General features: G+C 39.5%; 2 protein-coding genes across 5 annotated transcripts in view; one reads left to right on the top strand and one right to left on the bottom strand.

Moving 5' to 3' along the window:
- usp11 (ubiquitin specific peptidase 11) overlaps window positions 1–3,252 on the top strand; it is a 96,692-nt gene extending 93,440 nt beyond the window's left edge. For both annotated transcript variants that reach the window (XM_010865812.4, XM_020051579.3), the window contains one exon: window positions 1,220–3,252. In XM_010865812.4, the coding sequence (XP_010864114.1) occupies window positions 1,220–1,393 (174 nt within the window). In that variant the 3' untranslated portion in view covers window positions 1,394–3,252. The remainder of the gene's footprint in view (window positions 1–1,219) is intronic.
- A 186-nt stretch (window positions 3,253–3,438) lies between these two features.
- Window positions 3,439–21,351, bottom strand: part of zgc:86609 (ER membrane protein complex subunit 3-like) — a 56,447-nt gene continuing 38,534 nt past the window's right edge. For 2 of the 3 annotated variants that reach the window (XM_013132720.3, XM_013132721.3), the window contains exons 8-9: window positions 10,056–10,138; window positions 3,439–6,264 (exon numbers count right to left, since the gene is read on the bottom strand). In XM_013132720.3, the coding sequence (XP_012988174.1) occupies window positions 6,136–6,264; window positions 10,056–10,138 (212 nt within the window). In that variant the 3' untranslated portion in view covers window positions 3,439–6,135. The remainder of the gene's footprint in view (window positions 6,265–10,055; window positions 10,139–21,351) is intronic. The other variant, NM_001304023.1, reaches the window with a different exon arrangement.

The following is a 21,351-nucleotide window of genomic DNA, read 5'->3' as shown; positions in this document are numbered from 1 at the left end:
TTTAAATACTTGATGGTTTTTCAATGTAAGTTTGAGTTAACATGGCAACTGCTAGCAAAGACGTCTGCTTCAAATTAGCGAGTGGCATCAAGATATATTGTCCCACATACACAACAGCATGGTCATTAACACTAGAACCGCCAAATGCCTATGCCAATTGGTATTTGAGTTTGTAATTAAAATGACTTTTCTCCCCATACTATACTCTCAAAACACGAGAGACTGTGGTGCTTGAAAATCCTAGGTCAGTCATTTCTGAGATGCTTGAACCACATCTGGCACCAACTATCATTTAAATTATGCATCTTCCCCATTCAAATGTTTGGTAAAACAACTGAACCTCTTGACCATGTCTTCATGCTTTATATATTGAGTTGCAGAAACATTGTTAGCTGTTTGGCCTTTTGCATTAATGGAATAGTTTGACCTTGATTCATATTTGGTTGAAATTTTGCATACCCTGAGTTGATCTTGAAGGCGCATGGAGACATTTTTCATAACAACCCATTATTGACCTCTGTCCAAGCATGGAATTAGCATTCTTAGCATCGGCTATGGGTCACTGAGGTTGAATACCTATGATTAACAGCATGCAACCTTGTTTGATTACCAACCCCACAAACCCAGATGATGTTGGCCACTTGGCTGCCTTTTGCAAGATCATTGAGCTCATCTGGAGGCAAAATTGCTGCAAGGCAGCAACTTCACTGATCGACCATTCAGGGGTCCTCCAAACTGAATGCTGCTTTACTCACTTTACTCATGTGTTCTGTCACCCAAAAGTATATGGCAGTCCGTGTTCACAAATTATTTATGAAGCACCACAGTTATAAATAACTCTGCAACAGAAATAATATATTCTCTCAGACAATTAGCCTCATCCACTTCAGTAGACTTGTCTCATTACTTCAATTTGCACCAGATCTAACATTTTAGGAGGGGATTGAATACCTCTGCTCTTAATAACAAATTGGATATCAAGTAGGGGACAAAAATTTAAACAAATCCAAATAGTTTTTTTATACTGGTTGGGTAGATATGGTCCAGTTGCTGATGTCTTTGTACAGCAGTCCTATTTTTAGCATGATGTCAATAGCAGACTTAATTTTTTTGTGAACGATGGAACAGCACAAGATTTCCGTTTTGAAATTCTTCTTCAAAAACCGTTGTCTTTAAATTTCTTGGTCTCCCCTGCTTTGCCTCTATCGTTCCCTTCCAGACTAACGCTGCCTACCTCCTGTTCTACCATCGACAAGATAAGATTCGTCAGCCAACCTTACCTGCCCCCTCAGACAGCTCCTCCCCTCCCAGCCAGCCTGCTAATGATGTAACTTCCCTCAAATATGATGCAATGGAGGGGACCACTTCCTGTGTCAACATGGAAACAGACTGAAAAAGGACTTTTATTAATGTTTTTCCTGAGTTGATGGGGCTTTTTGCTTTATTTTATTTCTTTCCTATTCCAAAAAACTTGAACCTTTTGCCTCCAATCTCTGCATTGAACAAGGAGTGAGAGGCGGAGGCTAGATTCTCAGGCTGGTGCAGAAGAGTGAGGGACGCAATTAATTTGTATTTCTTAAAAAAGATTATCTAGTAAACCTAGGGAGACCAATGTAGTAGAATATTTAACAATGATTTTTGATGTAGTTTAATCACTGACAAAGTTTTGCATTCTTTGTCTGTGCTGATGCCAAATTGACCTCTTAGAGATTGGACATTTTCAGCTAGTTCAAGACCTATGTATTGTGAATATTTGTGCACCACTAGTAATCTCTGCTGTGATGCACTGTTGCAAAGATGAACTCTAACTTTGATCAGTTGCTGTGCTTTCTAATTGAGTACAATTCTAAGCACATTTCCTTGACTGTTTGAATAGATAAAAATGATCTTAAAGGTAAACCAGAACATCAGGTTAATGATTTCAGTTAACCCCTCTGACTTTAAAATGACATTCCCCTGTAACTTAATTTTTCTTTATCTGGGTTTGTATTATTCGAAAGTGAAGTGTTGCAATATGATAGAACATTACAGTTAACAAAGGAAATTGGCATTGGAAACCAAAACTTTGAATATACTTTATGTTCTGTGGAATATGTTTTTTCTTTTGATACATTCTTATGTCTGAAAAGGTCATACCCCTTCACTTACAATCACACAAATTGGGAATATCAGTGCTTTTGAGATTTGGCAATTTTGCTTATGATCAGCTTTTGCCGTGTGCAAGACATTAACAAATGCATATTTTCAAATAGAAGTCAACATTTTTAATCTACACATGCTACACATTACAATTCAGATGTATTTTATTCTGTGCACTTTCTTGATGAGCAATGAGAATACAGGGCAGTGCTTTCTGGGTAGAGCTCTTAAATGATTTTTAAAGCACATCTGTACAGTATTTTTGTAATGTAATAAATGCTATCTTTAGTCATCTGGATCAGATGCCAGGGATTCATTTACTTTAAATAATAGATGGAATATTTGGTTGTATACTGATTATATATGTGTATGTTTATATGTTATGATGTATGACTATAGCCAACAGAGAGTAAGTACATTTGACACTTCTACCTGATATTGTGGCTTTCCCAATATTTTTCACCAGTAAATGATCACAAAAAAAAACAGTCTAAATTGGTTGTGTTTAACTGATCTATTCCTTCTCTGGAAATATGGTTTAGAATTCTTCTGTGGCCAAAATCTAAATGGCAACGCCTGCTTATTTTGGGTACATTCTTCACTGAGATGGCAATATACAGGACAGTATATAAAAAAACTGTAACTGGATAATACATTACTGTCTGAAAATCTGTAGGTCAGTCATACCTTTTGTTCTCATCTCAATTGTATAGGGAAATTTTTTTTTATTGGCTTCTACTGTGAAAAGTTAGCTTGCTTGCATAGGGTTAATTACACAATTTCATCCATCTGTTCACAACTTGTCTGAGCATTCAGTAGAACCTAAGGAAGAACTCTCCCAATGTGGTTTGGCCTTTTACCTGAGGTATCTGGGACAGGGAAAACAGCCTTCCCAAACAAATTTTTTTTGGTCCACCGAAACTACTTAATATCCAATAGGATACACTAACATCCACATTAAGGATGTTTTTGTGCACTGATTATTGTACCCACTTTCTTTTATGGAGGACATTTCACACTTGTATTGTCTTAACTGCTCAATGTGGCTTTGACACACAATGCAGTGAAATGGCTGATTTACAGTGGGTATGTGATTAAAATCAATTAATGATGTAATGTGTCAGATCTTTTCTTATGTTCTATAATACTTTGTACTTCTACCTCCACATGACAAAGCCAAACAACTGTAGTTATGCAAATCCTTAGATGTCCTTTAAATGTATGTATCTTATGCTAAGTATTGCTTTTTCTATACTGATGTCATGCTTGCCACATAATTGATGACATTTCTGAATTAAAAAGACTACATAAATTCATTTATTTAAAAATGTCCACAGACACTTAGAAGTTACAGAATAGATAACATACATATCATCCCCCCATATCAAAATCTCTTCTGGGACGAATACAAAACTATGAACTCCAAATGTCAGGCATCTACTGAATAGAAGCAAAGTGGATGTTTATCCAATATTTATGTTCATAAACACATAGTATCTAATCTGGTGACAGCAGTGCACCACTGAATAAAAGTAAATAAGGACACTAACTTAAAGCTATTCAAACAAAATCAGTAATAATGAGGTCTTGGCAGACACACACAAACATATATTTTACTATCATGTTAAAGGACCGGCAGTTTGTACCTTACTATAACTATTTTACCAAATCATAACCTCTATAAATTAAAGATTTGCTATTTTTGATCCTTGGGCCTTTTTTCAGATTATCTAGCCTAATCATGGACTGTGAAGACTTTCTTTTTTGGAATTAATACAGTATTGAAAGTTTGATTTTTTTAAAGTGAATGGGGCAATGGATATAGCGTTTCAAATTAAATGATACATTAGGTTTCCCAAAACAGGAAGGCCAGGGTATATTGATGTAAGTCTCTGTATGTTCTCCGAAAACAATTTGAGTCAAAACAAGCACTGTATCAATGCTTATCGCTGTTTATGCTTTCTGGAAAATGTATAAGCAGCTGTCGCACAGATTAATCTGTCTGTGAGAATGCTGTATCTGTAACTGGCTTTATTTACAGAACTGTAGCTCACATTAGCTACTATAAACTACTAGCTCGAACAAAGGTTCTATTAGCTGCTGGTAAAACAACACAAATCAATCTGCAAGGAGTATTTATCCGGTAACCGTGTTTGTTTACTAAACTAGTTCATGTTAGGAGTGGGATTTATTGCTACCTAATGCCATCGAGAACAATGATGTGTCCATGGATGATGCTGAATCGGCACCAATGTGTGCAACAGATGGCATTGACTTTCAAGCTCTTATCAACCCTGCAGTTTTTTTAAACATTCCAAGTCTCCAAAGAGGCTGAAGGAACCCAATGGACAACTCTCAATTCTGTAATGAAGGAACCGAAAAATGACAATTCTATGTTTATATACATACTGGATTCAACAGTATTTAGTACAGCCATTTATAATTATGTCCTCAATTGTCCTTTTCTAGCCTATACTCTGTGTGTCTGGTCATGTTCTTTTATCAGAATGTTTATGTTACAAATGTTTATCCCTGGTCTGACTACAGAACCAGAGGTCATGCCTTAATGACCCTATGCTGAACCCATTAATAGATCACTCCGTTGTACAATATAGTCAGGAGGCATAAATTGGATTGTCTCCCTAATTAATAAGGGGTCTATTCTTCAGGACTAGTTTGCTATCTTTTGGTCAATAAATTAACCCCCATGCCTTTAGTTCTGGGATATAAACCAGAGCGGAGTATGAGGAAGCGCACTCTTGAATTTTCTTCCCTTCTGCCTGCATCTTTGCTCTTGCAAAAATCTTGAATCTCAAGAGAACTTTTATCTTTGATACTTGCACTGTAATTGTAATACTCATTATACATTAAGTTCATTTGTAACGTGAATTGACTATTTAGAATTAATCTTAAACCGGTCAAAATCCAGTCCCTAAGTTGGCGTGTAATAGCTGTTTGGATAATTCTGTCGTAAGTCCCGTTCTGCATGAACAGTATGGGGAGGTACTGAAATTATTACTACTATGTTGGGAACAGCCATGTCAGTTATTTTCCCTGTCTGATTGTTTAATTGTCTTTTAGACAATTAGCTGGATTTCATTTTACTAACAAAATAAGGGACTGCACATTCTCGAAACATTTTGATAAATGTCTGTAAATTGTGCTTGTTGCTAGCTAGTAAAGTCCAGTGAGGTCAGCACCATAGTTCAGCTCTTTTGAAACAGCACTGTGCTGTTAGCTGGAGTACGGACGTTTTCAGAGGTAGTGCATTGTTTATGAAAAATATAGTTTGGTTTCAAGGAGAACATAACCACTGATACAAAGTTCATTTTGGAGAACATAGGGAGACCTATATCCATACACAGTGGCCTTCCCATTTTGGAAAACAGAATGTATCATATAATTTCCAACTTATATCCGTTGCCCCGTTCACTTTCATTTTAGCCGGCGTATACTCTCAAAACTGTATTAATTCCAAAAAATTATGTCTAAACAGTCCAGGATAAGGCTAGATAATAAAAAATAATAAAGAATTTAAGTTTCAAAAGTTTCAGCCAAATAAAGCTTATAGTTAAATTAAAGATTGGCCAAATATCTTCACTTGGCATTATTTTCCTTTCCTTTTTTGGAAAACAGGAACACACATTTAATCAACATGAAAGGAATTTCAAATTTTTTTTTACCTAGATGCTGATAACTTGTATCATTCAGCATTCACAGAACAGTAAGGCTTAACAATGAACCAATGCATGACAGATGAACATGCAAAATTCACATTTGATTTATATGTAGCGTTTTAACAACCTAAGAGGCATGAGTATTTATAAATAATATACGAGTTTGGTAATTCTACTCACCATTTTGTCTTTATTGCCTTGAACCAAAAATGTATAGGCTTCTGTTTATTTGAGACATTTTTATTACTGCCTTAGAGAACCATGATAATACACTATCAAAGAAACTGTCTGGATCTAATAGATATGTCAGCTAAACTCATTAAAACAAAGTGGTTTTAATCTCTTGACTGAAGATCCCACAAAAGTTCAGGTCTCGAGACATCAGTTCCTCTTCAACATTCTCCAGTGCCCATTTGTGCTCTACAATCTCCAAGGCCTCCCATTCACTCTATATAAAAAATAAAGTGATGTAAAAGAAGGCAATAACTAGAATGGTACCTGGGTTAAACCCTTCTTATGTGCTTGACTTACATCCCATATTCAAAAACATAAAACAGAGTTGGGGTCAATTCAGAATTATTGAATTCCAACAAAGTCAACTGAGACTTCAAAACAAGAAAGTTGCATTCATTTGACCAACAAAAACACATATATGCCCCTGATTAACATAATGAATACATATACCATTTCAACCATTAGTTTCATTGTAACTCAGATGTTAGTATTAACTTAACATTTTTATTGTCATTACATTTAAAAACATTAAATACAAAAAGAAATTTAAAATACAGATAAACCACAGTAGGATTTTAGAATATGTCCAGGTCCCTATTATTATTATTTATTTTAGGAACAGAGTTTAAACTAGACAAGTACATATCTTGAAGAAAATGTGGTGTGCTACTTTAAAAAAGTATTTATGGTTCAAAACAGTGTTTACCATACATGACAAAGTAGCATACATGACATAGTTACGTTCACAAGTGTTACCAATGACAGGTCTCGTGGCTTTAGCTCGAATGGTTCAAAATATACAGCCTAATAGTGAATTAATGCTAATTATGCTGACAAACATATGTAAAATCAATAAACGTTTCATAATATGAACTGAGGATAGCCTAAATGTGAAAAACAAATTGGGTTTTGTGTCTGTAGAACGAACAATTCAAAAGATACAGCCTAGTAGTTAATTAACACTAATTAGCATATGTAAAATCGATTACCATTTCCTAATTTGCAGTGGGGATAGCTTAAACATGTGAAACAAAATTGGTTTCAGGTCTGTAGCACGAACGGTTCAAAAGATACAGCCAAATAGTTAACACTAATCATGCTAGTTAGCATACAAAAAATATATGAACAAAGAGCTGCCCAAGGATGTCAGGGACAAGATTGTAGACCTACACAAGGCTGGAATGGGCTACAAGACCATCGCCAAGCAGCTTGATGAGAAGGTAACAACAGTTGGTGCGATTATTCGCAAATGGAAGAAACACAAAAGAACTGTAAATCTCCCTCGGTCTGGGGTCTTTTTCTGCTAAGAAGACAGGCCAACTTCACCGCATCAAAGGGACGATGGACAGGGCCATGTACCGTCAAATCTTGGGTGAGAACCACCTTCCCTCAGCCAGGGCATTGAAAATGGGTTGTGGATGTGTATTCCTTCAATGACCCAAAACACACGGCCAAGGCACAAAGTAGTGGCTCACCACATCAAAGGGACGATGGACAGGGCCATGTACCATAAAATCTTGGGTGAGAACCTCCTTCCCTCTGCCAGAAACTCCTTCCCTCAGCCAAGAAGAAGCACTTGAAGGTCCTGGAGTGGCCTAGCCAGTCTCCAGACCTTAATCCCATAGAAAATGTGTGGAGGGAGCTGAAGGTTTGAGTTGCCAAATGTCAGCCTCGAAACCAAGAGGAGTGGGACAAAATCCCTCCTGAGATGTGTGCAAACCTGGTGACCAACTCCAAGAAACGTTTAACCTCTGTGATGCCAACAAGGGTTTTGCCACCAAGTACTAAGTCATGTTTTGCAGAGGGGTCGAATACTTATTTCACTCATTAAAATGCAAATCGATTTATAACACTTGACATGCGTTTCTCTGGATTCTTTTGTTGTTATTCTCTCTTTCACTGTTCAAATACAACTACCATTAAAATTATAGACTGATCATTTCTTTGTCAGTAGGCAAACGTACAAAATCAGTAGGGGATCAAATACTTTTTCCCTCACTGTATACACACCCACACACACATGTGTACCCATTTTTCAACTTTTTTGGAAAGGAAAGAAAAAGTTGCAGTGGTCTCTTAATTTTTTCCAGAGCTGTATATATATAAACACCAAGTGAACATTCTATCCGCAAAGTTGATGTTTTAGAAGCAGGAAAAATGGGCAAGTGTAAGGATCTGAGCAACTTTGACAAGAGCCAAATTGTGATGGCTAGATGACTGGGTTAGAGCATCTCCAAAACTGCTCCCGGTCTGCAGTGGTCAGTACCAAAAGTGGTCCAAGGAAGGAAAAGCGGTGATCCGGCGACAAGGTCATGGCTCATTGATGCATGTGGAGAATGAAGGCTGGCCCGTGTGGTCCGATCCAAAAGTCAAGCTACTGTGGCTAAAATTGCTGAAAAAGTAAATGCTGGTAGTTAAAGGTTAAACGTGTCAGAACACACAAATTGTAGGTGCGAAAGCGATACAATGGGCACGTGAGCATCAGAACTGGACCACATAGCAATGGAAGAAGGTGGTCTGGTCTGATGAATCACGTTTTCTTTTACATCCCATGGATGGTCGGGTGCATGTGCGTCGCTTACCTGAAGAACACATGGCACCAGGATGCACTATGAGAAGAAGGCAAGCCGGAGGAGGCAGTGTGATGCTTTGGGCAATGTTCTGCTGGGAAACCTTGGGTCCTGCCATTCATGTGGATTTTACTTTGACATGTTACACCTACCTAAATATTGTAGCAGACCATGTGCACCCTTTCATGGCAATGGTATTCCCTGATGGCATTGGCCTCTTTTAGCAGAATAATGCACCCAGCCACAAAGTAAAAATGGTTCAGGAATGGTTTGAGGAACACAACAACGAGTTCAAGGTGTTGACTTGGCTTCCGAATTCACCAGATCTCAATCCTATCAAGCATTCGTGGGATGTGCCGGACAAACAAGTCTGATAGATAGAGGCCCCACCTCGCAACTTACAGGACTTAAAGGATCTGCTGCTAACGTCTTGGTGCCAAATACCACAGCACACCTTCAGAGGTCTAGTGGAGTCCATGCCTCGACCGGTCAGGGCTGTTTTGTTGACAAAAGGGGGACCTACACAATATTAGCCAGGTGGTCATAATGTTATGGCTGATCGGTGTATACACACACGTTTTTTTAAATGACATTTTTGGAAATAAAATACATTGTTTTGCAAAGAAAAAAAAGGAAAATTGATTGCACTTTTTTTTTACTTTGATGCCTCTTTCTTTTTGAACAATTATTTTTGATTGAAAATAAAAAAGTTTTGCTCCCAACAAAGACACAAATGTACCTCCATACCATAACATGTCAATTAGCTACGTTATCTATACGTTTAAAAGTTAGCTGTGGTAATTCTGCCGCCCGCAATTTAGGTTTGTGAATAATAAGGCAGGTAGCTAGATAATGGGTTCAAAAAGACAAAATAACACAATTCTTAACCTCTCAGAGGTTAGGAATCCTGACCAATGAGCATACACAGTATACATTCTTATGAATGTAGCTAATTATAGAGTCTTGAATATATAGGGGCTTTATAAATTCATTTATTAATAGTTTACCCATTAGTAACCATGTCAGCTTCATCAGATATCTATCAGAATTCCAGGAAATTAGCTTTAGAATAAAAAACACATCCTTGAAGAATTTGTAGAATTTCAAGAAATTGTTTTAAAATATTATTAAGATAGGGAGCGGCCTCTAAAATTACGGCTGAGTTGGCCAATGTCGGCTATCGCTGTGTATCTAGCTATGCCCCTTGACAGGCCCCTGACCATGCCCAACCCCTAAGCCCATTTTTGATCATGAAAGAAACCTGCTATGTTGACGTAAAATAAGACATTTGAAATACTTTGAATTACAGAGCAATTAGCCAATCAATTCAGAATTGACCCCAAGCTTGTTTTACAAAAACAAATAAAACATCAATGCTTGATTGTTCAGTAGTACATGGTGAGAAAGACTGGCACCAGGACTGATTGTTTCTCACCTTGAAGGCCTTGTTTGGATCAGGTGGCATTGCCATGGCAGTGCCAGTCATCTGATCTTGCATTATTCTCGATTGATCAGCAGCTGAAAAACAAAACCAACTGTTAAGCAACACAAAATGTGGTAGCAATTTCTTAACCCAAGTTTCAAATACCTACGTGTGCAAACTACTAGTGGCACTTAAAAGCATAAAAGATGTGACCACTGGTCGCATATTTTATGCTTTTAAAATGTTCTTGTTTTGACCGTTTCCTCATGAGAATAAAACAATACAAAGAAATAACCTTTAAACAACACCACAAGCTGTCATACATATACGTTTACAAGGTTAAAAAAATTGCTTCCGTAAAGATCCATACCCTACCAAATGAGCACTGAGGTCATGTGCGAAACTAATGGGCTAAACTAACGGTGCACAAAGAAAAGGAGGAGGGGTGGTAAAGTTGCATTCGGTCAAGGAAATTTTATTTTGCAAATATCTGAAGAGTTGCTTCAGCAAGAGTTACCCCAAAATAGGGAGACAAGGGCAAATTTTTAAAATGTCGCCCCATATGTGATTGTTGGATTGTAAACGTGCCGCTCTCCCACTAGGAGAGCTATCGTGAGAGATACTTCACAAGGTTATATCCATCCTCCCTCACTGAAACAATGGATTGAACATTGTCAAAACAAAAATCTACGGGAAAACAGAAGACAGTGAAGAAGCAAAATTTAGTTAGCATTTACCCATGTCTGAAATTTGTCATGTATCACAATCAATTGGGTGTTGGTACATGACATATACATTTCAGACTCAGGTAAATGTTAACTTTTCTGACATCTCAAGCAAAACAAGGAAATTACAGCCTGTGTGCTTACTCCACATTTACATTATATTAACCATCAACATATAAAATGACAATTGATGTTGTCTCTTTCCACTCATAAAATTGCAGGTGTACTATTTGGATGTATATCTGTCAGTGGACAAAATTTACACTGAGAGCGAAAAGAATGCCTTTTGAAGTAATGTTTAGACAATCCAATGAAAACCATTACTGGTTGTGTAATACCACATACATTACAAGCTAATACATAAGAGATGACAAATCTTAATAGAGGAGACTTAGCCCCTCAGAGATCGTACTAAATTCGCCTTTTCTCAATTACTAAAACACTAAATGTAAACGGTCTATTTCTGGGGTACTCCACTCTTAGCTGGTTATCTGTTCTGCCTCATCATTAAGTGCATGCACCTGGTGTCCCTGGTCTAAAAAGGTTTCTGATTAGAGGGTTGTAATAAAAAAAATTGAGGAACTGGTTTCGAGATCCAGAGTTGAGTTTGAGGGGTCTCCATTATAAATGTTCGGATAACCATCCCTTCAGCACTCCATCAACCAGGCCTTAATGATAGAGGTCAGATGGAAACGAATCCAGAGTAATAGGCATATGACATGCTATCTGTAGTTTGCCAAAACACACTAACGCCAATTGGCGTTTGAGTTTATAATTAAAATAAAACTGCCATTTTGAAAGCTACACCCTCATCCTTCCATTACTTTTCCTAAATAGGTGTATATTATATTTTTCCGTTGTCAGAATTCTAAATTCACATACGGAAAACTATTTAGAGACTATGACCTTTTTTTTCTCCCTGTTTTCTGACTTAATCTGCACACGTCACTTATGGTACCCAGGCGCTAATCACCCCTCACTGAATGCATGACCTTAATGGATGAATGCGTGATACTCCCAGATGAATGATCAGAGCCATGGTTGAATTTGAATTAACTTTCAAATTAAATACAAGATTTCCATGACTTTTCAACAAATAAATTAGGCTCTTATTGAACCATATTACGAACGATATAGGCTACTCGACAATTCGACATCAACTTGATAGCCCAACTAGAACCCCCTGGGAGAGTCCTGAAAAGACACTGTATTTGTAGCCTATTCATTTGGAGAAATGGACTTCATCTTTTTCTAATAACTACTCTCGGTTTTTCGATAACTTGTTACCTATAGACAAACCTTATATGCAAGTAATCTAGGAGACAAGAACCATGCATTGGCATTGAAATCAACTCGATAGCCCCACTAGAACCTCTGGGAGAGACCTACAAAAACATGCTGTTCACATAGCCTACTCACTTCCAGTGTGACGTATGGATTTCCTGTATGTTGTGTGTTAGGGCGGACTTCTGGAATGACGTATGCATGTCTGGTGACTTTGTAATTTGATAGCATTTTTGTGTTCATGTTTAATGTTTTACAACGGTTGATGAACACCCCAGACAAGTGTTATAACAGTAGCAAGATGTTTGATGTTTAACAAATGGGTCTTAGGGTTCTAGAATGTTAAATTCACAGGCAATTAATAGGCGTTATATCAGCAGCAAGATTTTTGATGTTCAACAAAAGGGTGCTAGGGCATTTTATGTTCCGATAAGTGCTATAACATATCTTACAACCAAATGGGTGTTAAACTTTCATGTTTTACAATGCGTGTGTGTAGCATGGAGTTTTTCACAAGCACAGAATTTTGTGTGTGAAATCTTGCTTTTTAGTCTAAGATGGAAAGTAGGGGTCGAGACAAATTATTTTTCATTTTAACAAGAGATGGGCCTTAAGATCAGATCTGCCCATTGAAATGATCCTTAAATAACCACTAGTACAAACTGTACTATACGCACGTTGATCTCGTGTTTCACACAAGGTTTGTAATCCACCAAAGCATTATGGTGAACACACATCGCATGAGCAATGGTATCATTCTGAAGGAACAAACAACACCTGAGTCAACCAGACATTATGACTAGGTTGATTGTATCGTGGATGGGTTTTAAATATTGTTAAAAATGAAAATTATGATTTCTGTACTGAAATCTAAATGGGGATTTTAAGTCAGCATTAAGTTTTGCGTTGCATTATATGGCAAAGCGTTACTAAGTTAGCCGGAAGTTTGCATGAACAACGGTGATTTGTTGACAGGTGAAGGTATGTTATTTCAGGTAAACAAAACTTTTGTTAACACGTCTTCTTGAAACATACAAGCATTAACGTGAGATTGTTTTCTACACATTGGTAGAATTTTTTAACACGTAACGATGTTGACAAACTGTAGTATTTCTGAGTTTGTGAATACTTGTTTGGGTGTGTGTGTGTTAGTGTGGGCGGATGCTGCGACATCTGGGTAAGACGTGCTGCGTTCTTGTAAAGACTTGAAGCAACTCGTTAAATCAGATTTTTGATTGCTGTATTATGGACTTATGTTTGTTAAATGTTGTTTGAAGAGAGTAATGGCGATATGGTGACAATAGCCAGCTTTTATATGTAAGCGGATGAGTTTGTTGTTAATAGATACAATTAAATGACATGATGTCACAGCTGAGCCGCGATTACTAGCGAGAATGACGTTTCTACCGGACCGAAAGTATCAATATATTTTTTGTTGTCAGACGTAAACAACCATCTGAACTAACTAGTTAAGCTTTATCCACAATTGAAATAATTGTAACCGGTATAGTGCTAACGTGAAGAATGATAAAGAGGCATAACCTTTTGGAGGCGTTCCGGCTGTGTTGTCATTATTAAATACACGGCTGCCACAGAAGACAAATCTGTTGTTTCTAGCGATGAGTAGGCCGTTTACATATTTTTTTTAGAAGTTTTTTTATTTAAAATAATTTATTTGAATTGTGTTGCAATTATAAACACTAACAAAGGACACATTTGAACTTTTTAAGAATGTATAAAACAATTACATGATGGAGCAATCCATGCCCTTTTATCTGTCTTTTATATTTTCTGTTTTATATTTTCTTTCAAGAGACTCATGTTAACTGGCGTTGATTTAAAGGTTAGGATGGTACGCTGTAAAGACGAGTCTAACATTTTAATGGTTGCATTATGGGGACAAAATGTATTGTCATTGGATTGGTGGACAATGAAAGTTACACAAAAAATCTATTTAATTTCAAACATTATAATTTGGAGTTTATGGCTATGTGTATGTAGACAATAAGCAATTTCCCAGCAATTTCTAACCAGATTACAGAACGTGGTCAGCAGTGCGTGAATTTTACCAATTGGCCTTCGTTTTAGGAAAACACCTCAAGGACCAAGCCTTGGCTAATGACATGTCTGACTTCTTACACAGCTATGCCCTTTATGCATTCAACTGCACACCGTATAAGGAATGCGGTCAGCACCTAGCCCTGATCAAGTCAGGTAATGTCCAACTTGAGATGAGGTTCAGACAACCACTGGAAATGAACACTGCAGGGTTGACCAGTGTGGTGAAACAATTTTCATCTAGGACTCACTTCTATTGTGTGCTGGCATGTGACCAACTACCTAGTGGACCATTCCGAGATGTTGCATCAATGATGATTGTTAATACACATCGGAGCAATCATCCTGGGGAGCACTGGCATTTACATCACAGACGATAGCGTTAGAAGGTTTTTGGAAAACCCCCAGATTTGATTTATTTTCCCATGTCAATCAGTGCATTTCTGCAAACCTGTAAGAATGTGAAATACAGAACAAGTCCAGGACATGATTTCAATCACTTGTGGACAACATTGTGTGTTCTTTATCTAATAACCAAAGGTCTGAGTAATAAAAATGCTTTGTCTTTTTATAATGATGATTTACGAAAAAATGATGTGCCTAGTCTCAAATTTTTATCTAAGATGTACCAGAGTAAGTGTGATAAGCAAATGTTTAATTACATACAAAATTCTCAATCTTGTGAATCATTTAATTTGTGTCATGGTTGTTGAAGAAATAGACGTGTAAAAGTAAATCGTGTGTGTGTCTGCTTTATTATTCAAAATAAAACCACATCAATATTTACATAGTATTTTTCAAACAACAATTATTCAAAGCAAAAACATACACTTTGACAATGAATCACAAATGAAAAAAATGTATAAAAATGAAAACACATTAAAATGGAAGCCATTGTGTGGGGTCTGTGTTTGGGGATACAAAGAAAGCTTTGGTTGGTTGATAATTAGTTGCAGGGGGAGTGGTACTGGAAGTAGGTGCCGGGGGTGTGGCTAAATGATCCATTGTGTCGCCAGATGTTTGTTTATACAAATTGATTTTACGCCTTACAAGCTCATTTGGAATAGTTGTAAAAGGCATGTTGAGACATGCCATGGCCTCTAAAAACACCCCAAAGGTCTAAATCATTTTTAACAGATTGTCTTACATCGGTGCTAGTCGTTTTGGAATCTTGCAGTTTTTCTAACTGATGTTGTGGCACCAGAAACATTTTCGGAGCATGATCCATGTTGTTTTAACCGTGTCTCGATGCAATTAGACTGGTTAGGAACGGAACTGCAATGCTTATTGGCGGTAGTAGAAAAACCCCAGATTGGTTGATGGTTTTTCTTTTCTTGTATTGTATATACAAGAAATTGTATATACTGTTGGCTTTTTGTCTCTACTTTTTGGAGCTGTGATTCTGTTAAGGGTGTATTTCCGCGCCTTAGATTAAGAGTTATTTCACAGAGTGATAGAATGAGGTCGGTGGAAGCTGATTCTAAAATAACTTTTCGTTGAGTCGCTGGTGCCTTAAATAGCATCTTCAAAAGTGGTACATTTCTACGAATGCGTTTAGACATGATGGATATGGTTGCTATGGCAGTATAGGTTTCTATCTTGTTTTCCTATTTAGTATGATGACTTGTTTTGTATGTATCTCATGGCATTAGAGATAATATTCTGCCATCTGACAAGGAGGAGTATGAAGAGCTAGAAGCCATAATATGTAATAACAGAACAATTGTTATGACACTACTCTGTTGGTCTCTGTACTTACCCTCTGTTTTGTGAAAGCAATTGTCCCTGTGTGCACATAATTAAACTTGAAATAATCAACTGTTATACCATACTCTGAGAAGTTTTTACTCGTATAAATCATGCACATTTTCCACAAATCCAAAATATTCACAGCCTATGAAGAGGGTTAAACAGCCAAAGACAGTTTATTTCCCACAAACCGCAATAATATTAGATGGGTTGGACACTAAATCTAAATCTTCAGTTAATGAAGGATAACATATCTTGCTACAGATAGTCTGAGGACCATGTCAGATTCTTAATGTTGGAAATTAAAATTTCATATACTTTAAACAAACATTTGGCCTTTTTAATGGTTCACCATGAATGGGTGCAGTGTTGCCTATCACTATGGGTTATATTTGAGTGTTCAGACTGGTCTTATCTGTGGGAATTTTACCAACACAAGTATATTCAGTTTAGGGATAATTAAATATTAAGTGAAAGCTAAATATATTTTCCTCTCAATAGCTTTAATGTTGAAATTTATGATTTTGAAACCAACTGAAGTGAGGGTAGAGACCTAAAGTCATCCCTCATTGTTGAAAATATTCATAACATTGGTGATTTAGGGTTTGGCTGACCGCCACTATTTAGACAAAAGATTTATCAAAGTTTGTGAATTCTCAAAATTTAGGAGGTTAATCAAGACAATATTTGTGTTTGTCATAAGGTAGTTTGGCCCTTGCCTGTAAAAATGCAAATTTTTATGCTGTAGCTGTAATAATACAATCGCCCTGGTGATTGCAACAGGTAAACCACTGGACATGGGCTTATCCCCTAGGGGGCCAAACAATTTAGTTAGGCATGTGCCAAGAAACTACAGGATATTCTAAATGCATGATAGACAATTTCGCAGACCTGTGTGATGGTACTGTGGTCAAGTCAAATTTGAGAGCTGTTTAGCTATGTTGTAAAATGTGTTAATGGGTTATATGGTTTTTAATTCCTTTGCACAAGCCACCGTGTTGCACACTGATGTCTTTGATGGTGTTAGTGAATGCTCATGTTTTTTTAACATGTTTACTTTGTTTTGAGGAATATACAGGATGCAACTCCTTATCGAATGGATTATAGATCCATCCCTACTAACAATTCTCTATTTTTCATGTCTGTCCTGAAAAGATGGCCACTGCGGGTTCAGAATGGCACCTCCTGTGGCAGTATTTGTCATTGTTCTGCATTCACTCATGGTGTCAATTTCCACTGACTTAATGAAGTGAAGGCAGGGGGGATGTATAATATGATAATTGATTATGATTGGAAAGAGTTGAGCTTAGGGCTCAAGGCATATGAAATTTGTATTTATAAGGAGCTACGTATAAAATTTTAGTTTTTCCTGTTTGCATAGCAGAGCACTGGCATTTTACATTTACAGGATGTTTTAATTGGTTTATTTGGAAATTGTTTTGTTTGATGTAAGGTCTAACATTTTAATGGTTGAATAGCATAAATCTAACCATTTCTGAGTCAAGTCTGACAATCGTATTCCACTGCTAGTTGGTACTGGGCAATAATATAGCACAAGGAACCAACCATCAACCAAGCCAGTTCTGGATGGAAAAGGAACTTTGACATTGACTATTATGGAAACTTGTCTGAATAGGGTGTACGCTTCACTCTGATGATGGAACTTCTGAGATACATACGTTTTCAGGACTGATCTATTGTTTTCATTGTTGGGAGTTGACAGAACCATACCCAGTGGATGAAGGACTCCACATACTACAGGTCAGAGTACCACGAGCCAGGCTGGAAAGGTCACATGGTCCCAACACAGTGGAAGACACTGTTGTGGTGTTAAACTTGTATTAGTGAAGTGTTGGAAACTCACTGTTCCATTATACACCTACACTGACTTGTTAGGACCACCAGGCAATTTGCTGGATCCACATTACACTGACTGCAATAACTGATTTTGGAACTTTCATCACTGATGCAAGACAAAGAAAACTGAAGACAAGAACTGAAGGACACTTGATTGAAAACTAACTTCTTTCCTTACAATCTAAGATTTTCCTAAATGAACTGATATGGTGATTTAATATGTCTGAAGGTTTGTTTCTCACAAGACAGGTGGGAAACTCTATATGATGACAATCCCAATATTGGACTTTGGCGTTTTTTGTGATGATGCTTAATGATCTACATGATGATGGCTATCATGGTATGTTTGGACTGTGAATTGTTCCCTATTATAGGTGATCCCTGTCAACAGTAGATGTTTTCACAATTTTTGAGGTAGAATCTTTCACAGGTACAACAGGATATGCATAAATCTTTTGTATTATTTTGTCGCATGGATCATGATACGGACAAGGGTTTGGGGGACATGTTTTAATCATGATGTCATGTTGAGTCTGATTTTCTGCTGAACACCGTTAACACTGATAATAACCTGTTGATGTCAAAATGTTCCTCGACCCTTATAATCTGAGGTGAGGACGGGATTGATGACTGTCATACATTGAGTTATGTGTCGGAGTGTGGTGTGTCAATTGTCTTGTTTACATTCATTTTCATTTGAGGAACAATAAGACCTGATTGGTCAGATACTCCTTTTGTTGTTTCATTTTAGTCATTTGTAACATAAGTGTATGGGCATTTTTTTCATTAGGAATTGAAGTGTACTTGTCATGTTTTATCAAACATGTAATGGTTTTCTTTAAATGTTTGATAGGGGGGAATGTGGAATCTGAGCATTAACAATTACAATGTGAATGTATGTTTCATTGAAAGTGGATGTGCCTATGAGAACAACAGAAACCTCTCTGTTTAGATTATCTCTCTGTAGGTTGCACTCTACTAACCCCAGCAATGTTACATTGACCATTTGGCATGGGGGTTACTGTCTTGGAAACCTGATCTTTGCTAGGTAGAAACACCCTTCAATGTACACTCACCTAAAGGATTATTAGGAACACCTGTTCAATTTCTCATTAAAGCAATTATCTAATCAACCAATCACATGGCAGTTGCTTCAATGCATTTAGGGGTGTGGTCCTGGTCAATACAATCTCCTGAACTCCAAACTGAATGTCAGAATGGGAAAGAAAGGTGATTTAAGCAATTCTGAGCGTGGCATGGTTGTTGGTGCCAGGCAGGCTGGTCTTTTTCACACACAACCATTTCTAGGGTTTACAAAGAATGGTGTGAAAAATGCGAGCGCCTGGTGGCCGGGCCTTCCCCCATGGGGCCCGGCCGGGCTCAGCCCGAACGGGCGACGTGGGGCCACCCTCCCGTGGGCTCACCACCCACAGGAGGGACCATGAGGGGCCGGTGCGAAGAGGATCGGGCGGCGGTCGAAGGCAGGGGCCTAGACAACCCGATCTCTGGACACGGAAACTAGCTCTAGGGACGTGGAATGTCACCTCGCTGGCGGGGAAGGAGCCTGAGTTAGTGCGTGAGGTTGAGAGGTTCCGATTAGAGGTAGTCGGGATCACCTCTACGCACGGCTTGGGCTCTGGAACCACACTCCTTGAGAGAGGATGGACTCTTCACCACTCTGGAGTTGCCCATGGTGAGAGGCGGCGGGCTGGTGTGGGTTTGCTTATAGCTCCCCAGCTCTGCCGCCATGTGTTGGAGTTTACCCCGGTGAACGAGAGGGTCATTTCCCTGCGCCTACGGGTCGGGGATAGGTCTCTCACTGTTGTTTGTGCCTACGGGCCGAACGGCAGTGCAGAGTACCCAATCTTCTTGGAGTCTCTGGGAGGGGTGCTGGAAAGTGCTCCGACTGGGGACTCTATTGTTCTACTGGGGGACTTCAACGCCCACGTGGGCAACGACAGTGACACCTGGAGGGGCGTGATTGGGAGGAATGCCCCCCCTGATCTGAACCCGAGTGGTGTTCAGTTATTGGACTTCTGTGCTAGTCACAGTTTGTCCATAACGAACACCATGTTCAAGCATAAGGGTGTCCATCAGTGCACGTGGCACCAGGACACCCTAGGCCGCAGGTCGATGATCGACTTTGTTGTCGTCTCATCTGACCTGCAGTCGTATGTCTTGGACACTCGGGTGAAGAGAGGGGCGGAGCTGTCAACTGATCACCACCTGGTGGTGAGTTGGATCCGATGGCGGGGGAGGAAGCTGGACAGACTCGGCAGGCCCAAGCGTACTGTAAGGGTCTGCTGGGAACGTCTGGCCGAGTCTCCTGTCAGAGAGATCTTTAACTCCCACCTCCGGCAGAGCTTCGACTGGATCCCGAGGGAGGCTGGAGATATTGAGTCCGAGTGGACCATGTTCTCCACTGCCAGTGTCGAAGCGGCTGCTCGGAGCTGTGGCCGTAAGGTCTCCGGTGCCTGTCGAGGCGGCAATCCCCGAACCCGGTGGTGGACACCGGAAGTAAGGGATACCGTCAAGCTGAAGGAGGAGTCCTATCAGGCCTGGTTGGCTTGTGGGACTCCTGACGCAGCTGACGGGTACCGACAGGCCAAGCGGGCTGCAGCCCGGGGGGTTGTGGAGGCAAAAACTCGGGCCTGGGAGGAGTTCGGTGAGTCCATGGAGAAGGACTATCGGCTGGCCTCGAACAGATTCTGGCAAACCATCCGGCGCCTCAGGAGAGGGAAACAGTGCCCTACCAACGCTGTTTACAGTAGAGGTGGGCAGCTGTTGACCTCAACTGAGGATGTCGTCGGGCGGTGGAAGGAGTACTTCGAGGATCTCCTCAATCCCGCTGTCACTTCTTCCATTAAGGAAGCAGAGGATGAGGGCTCAGAGGTGGACTCGTCCATCACCCGGGCTGAAGTCACTGAGGTGGTCAAGAAACTCCTCGGTGGCAAGGCACCGGGGGTGGATGAGATCCGCCCTGAGTACCTCAAGTCTCTGGATGTTGTGGGGCTGTCTTGGTTGACACGCCTGTGCAACATCGCGTGGCGGTCGGGGACAGTGCCTCTGGGATGGCAGACCGGGGTGGTGGTCCCTCTTTTTAAGAAGGGGGACCGGAGGGTGTGTTCCAACTATAGGGGGATCACACTTCTCAGCCTCCCCGGGAAAGTCTATGCCAGGGTTCTGGAGAGGAGAATACGGCCGATAGTAGAACCTCGGATTCAGGAGGAACAGTGTGGTTTTCGTCCGGGCCGTGGAACACTGGACCAGCTCTATACCCTCTACGGGGTGTTGGAGGGTTCATGGGAGTTTGCCCAACCAATCCACATGTGTTTTGTGGATTTGGAGAAGGCATTCGACTGTGTCCCTCGCGGCATCTTGTGGAGGGTGCTTGGGGAATATGGGGTCCTGGGTCCTTTGCTAAGGGCTGTCAGGTCCCTGTACAACCGAAGCAGGAGCTTGGTCCGCATTGCCGGCAGTAAGTCAGACTTGTTCCCAGTGCATGTTGGACTCCGGCAGGGCTGCCCTTTGTCACCGATTCTGTTCGTAATTTTTATAGACAGAATTTCTAGGCGCAGCCAGGGGCCGGAGGGTGTCAGGTTTGGGGACCACACAATTTCGTCTCTGCTCTTTGC

The sequence above is a fragment of the Esox lucius genome, chromosome 12 (genome assembly GCF_011004845.1).
Source record: "Esox lucius isolate fEsoLuc1 chromosome 12, fEsoLuc1.pri, whole genome shotgun sequence".
Taxonomy (NCBI): Eukaryota; Metazoa; Chordata; class Actinopteri; order Esociformes; family Esocidae; genus Esox; species Esox lucius.
The sequence above is the reverse complement of the archived record's forward strand: the minus strand, read 5'-3'. Positions and strand labels throughout refer to the sequence as shown.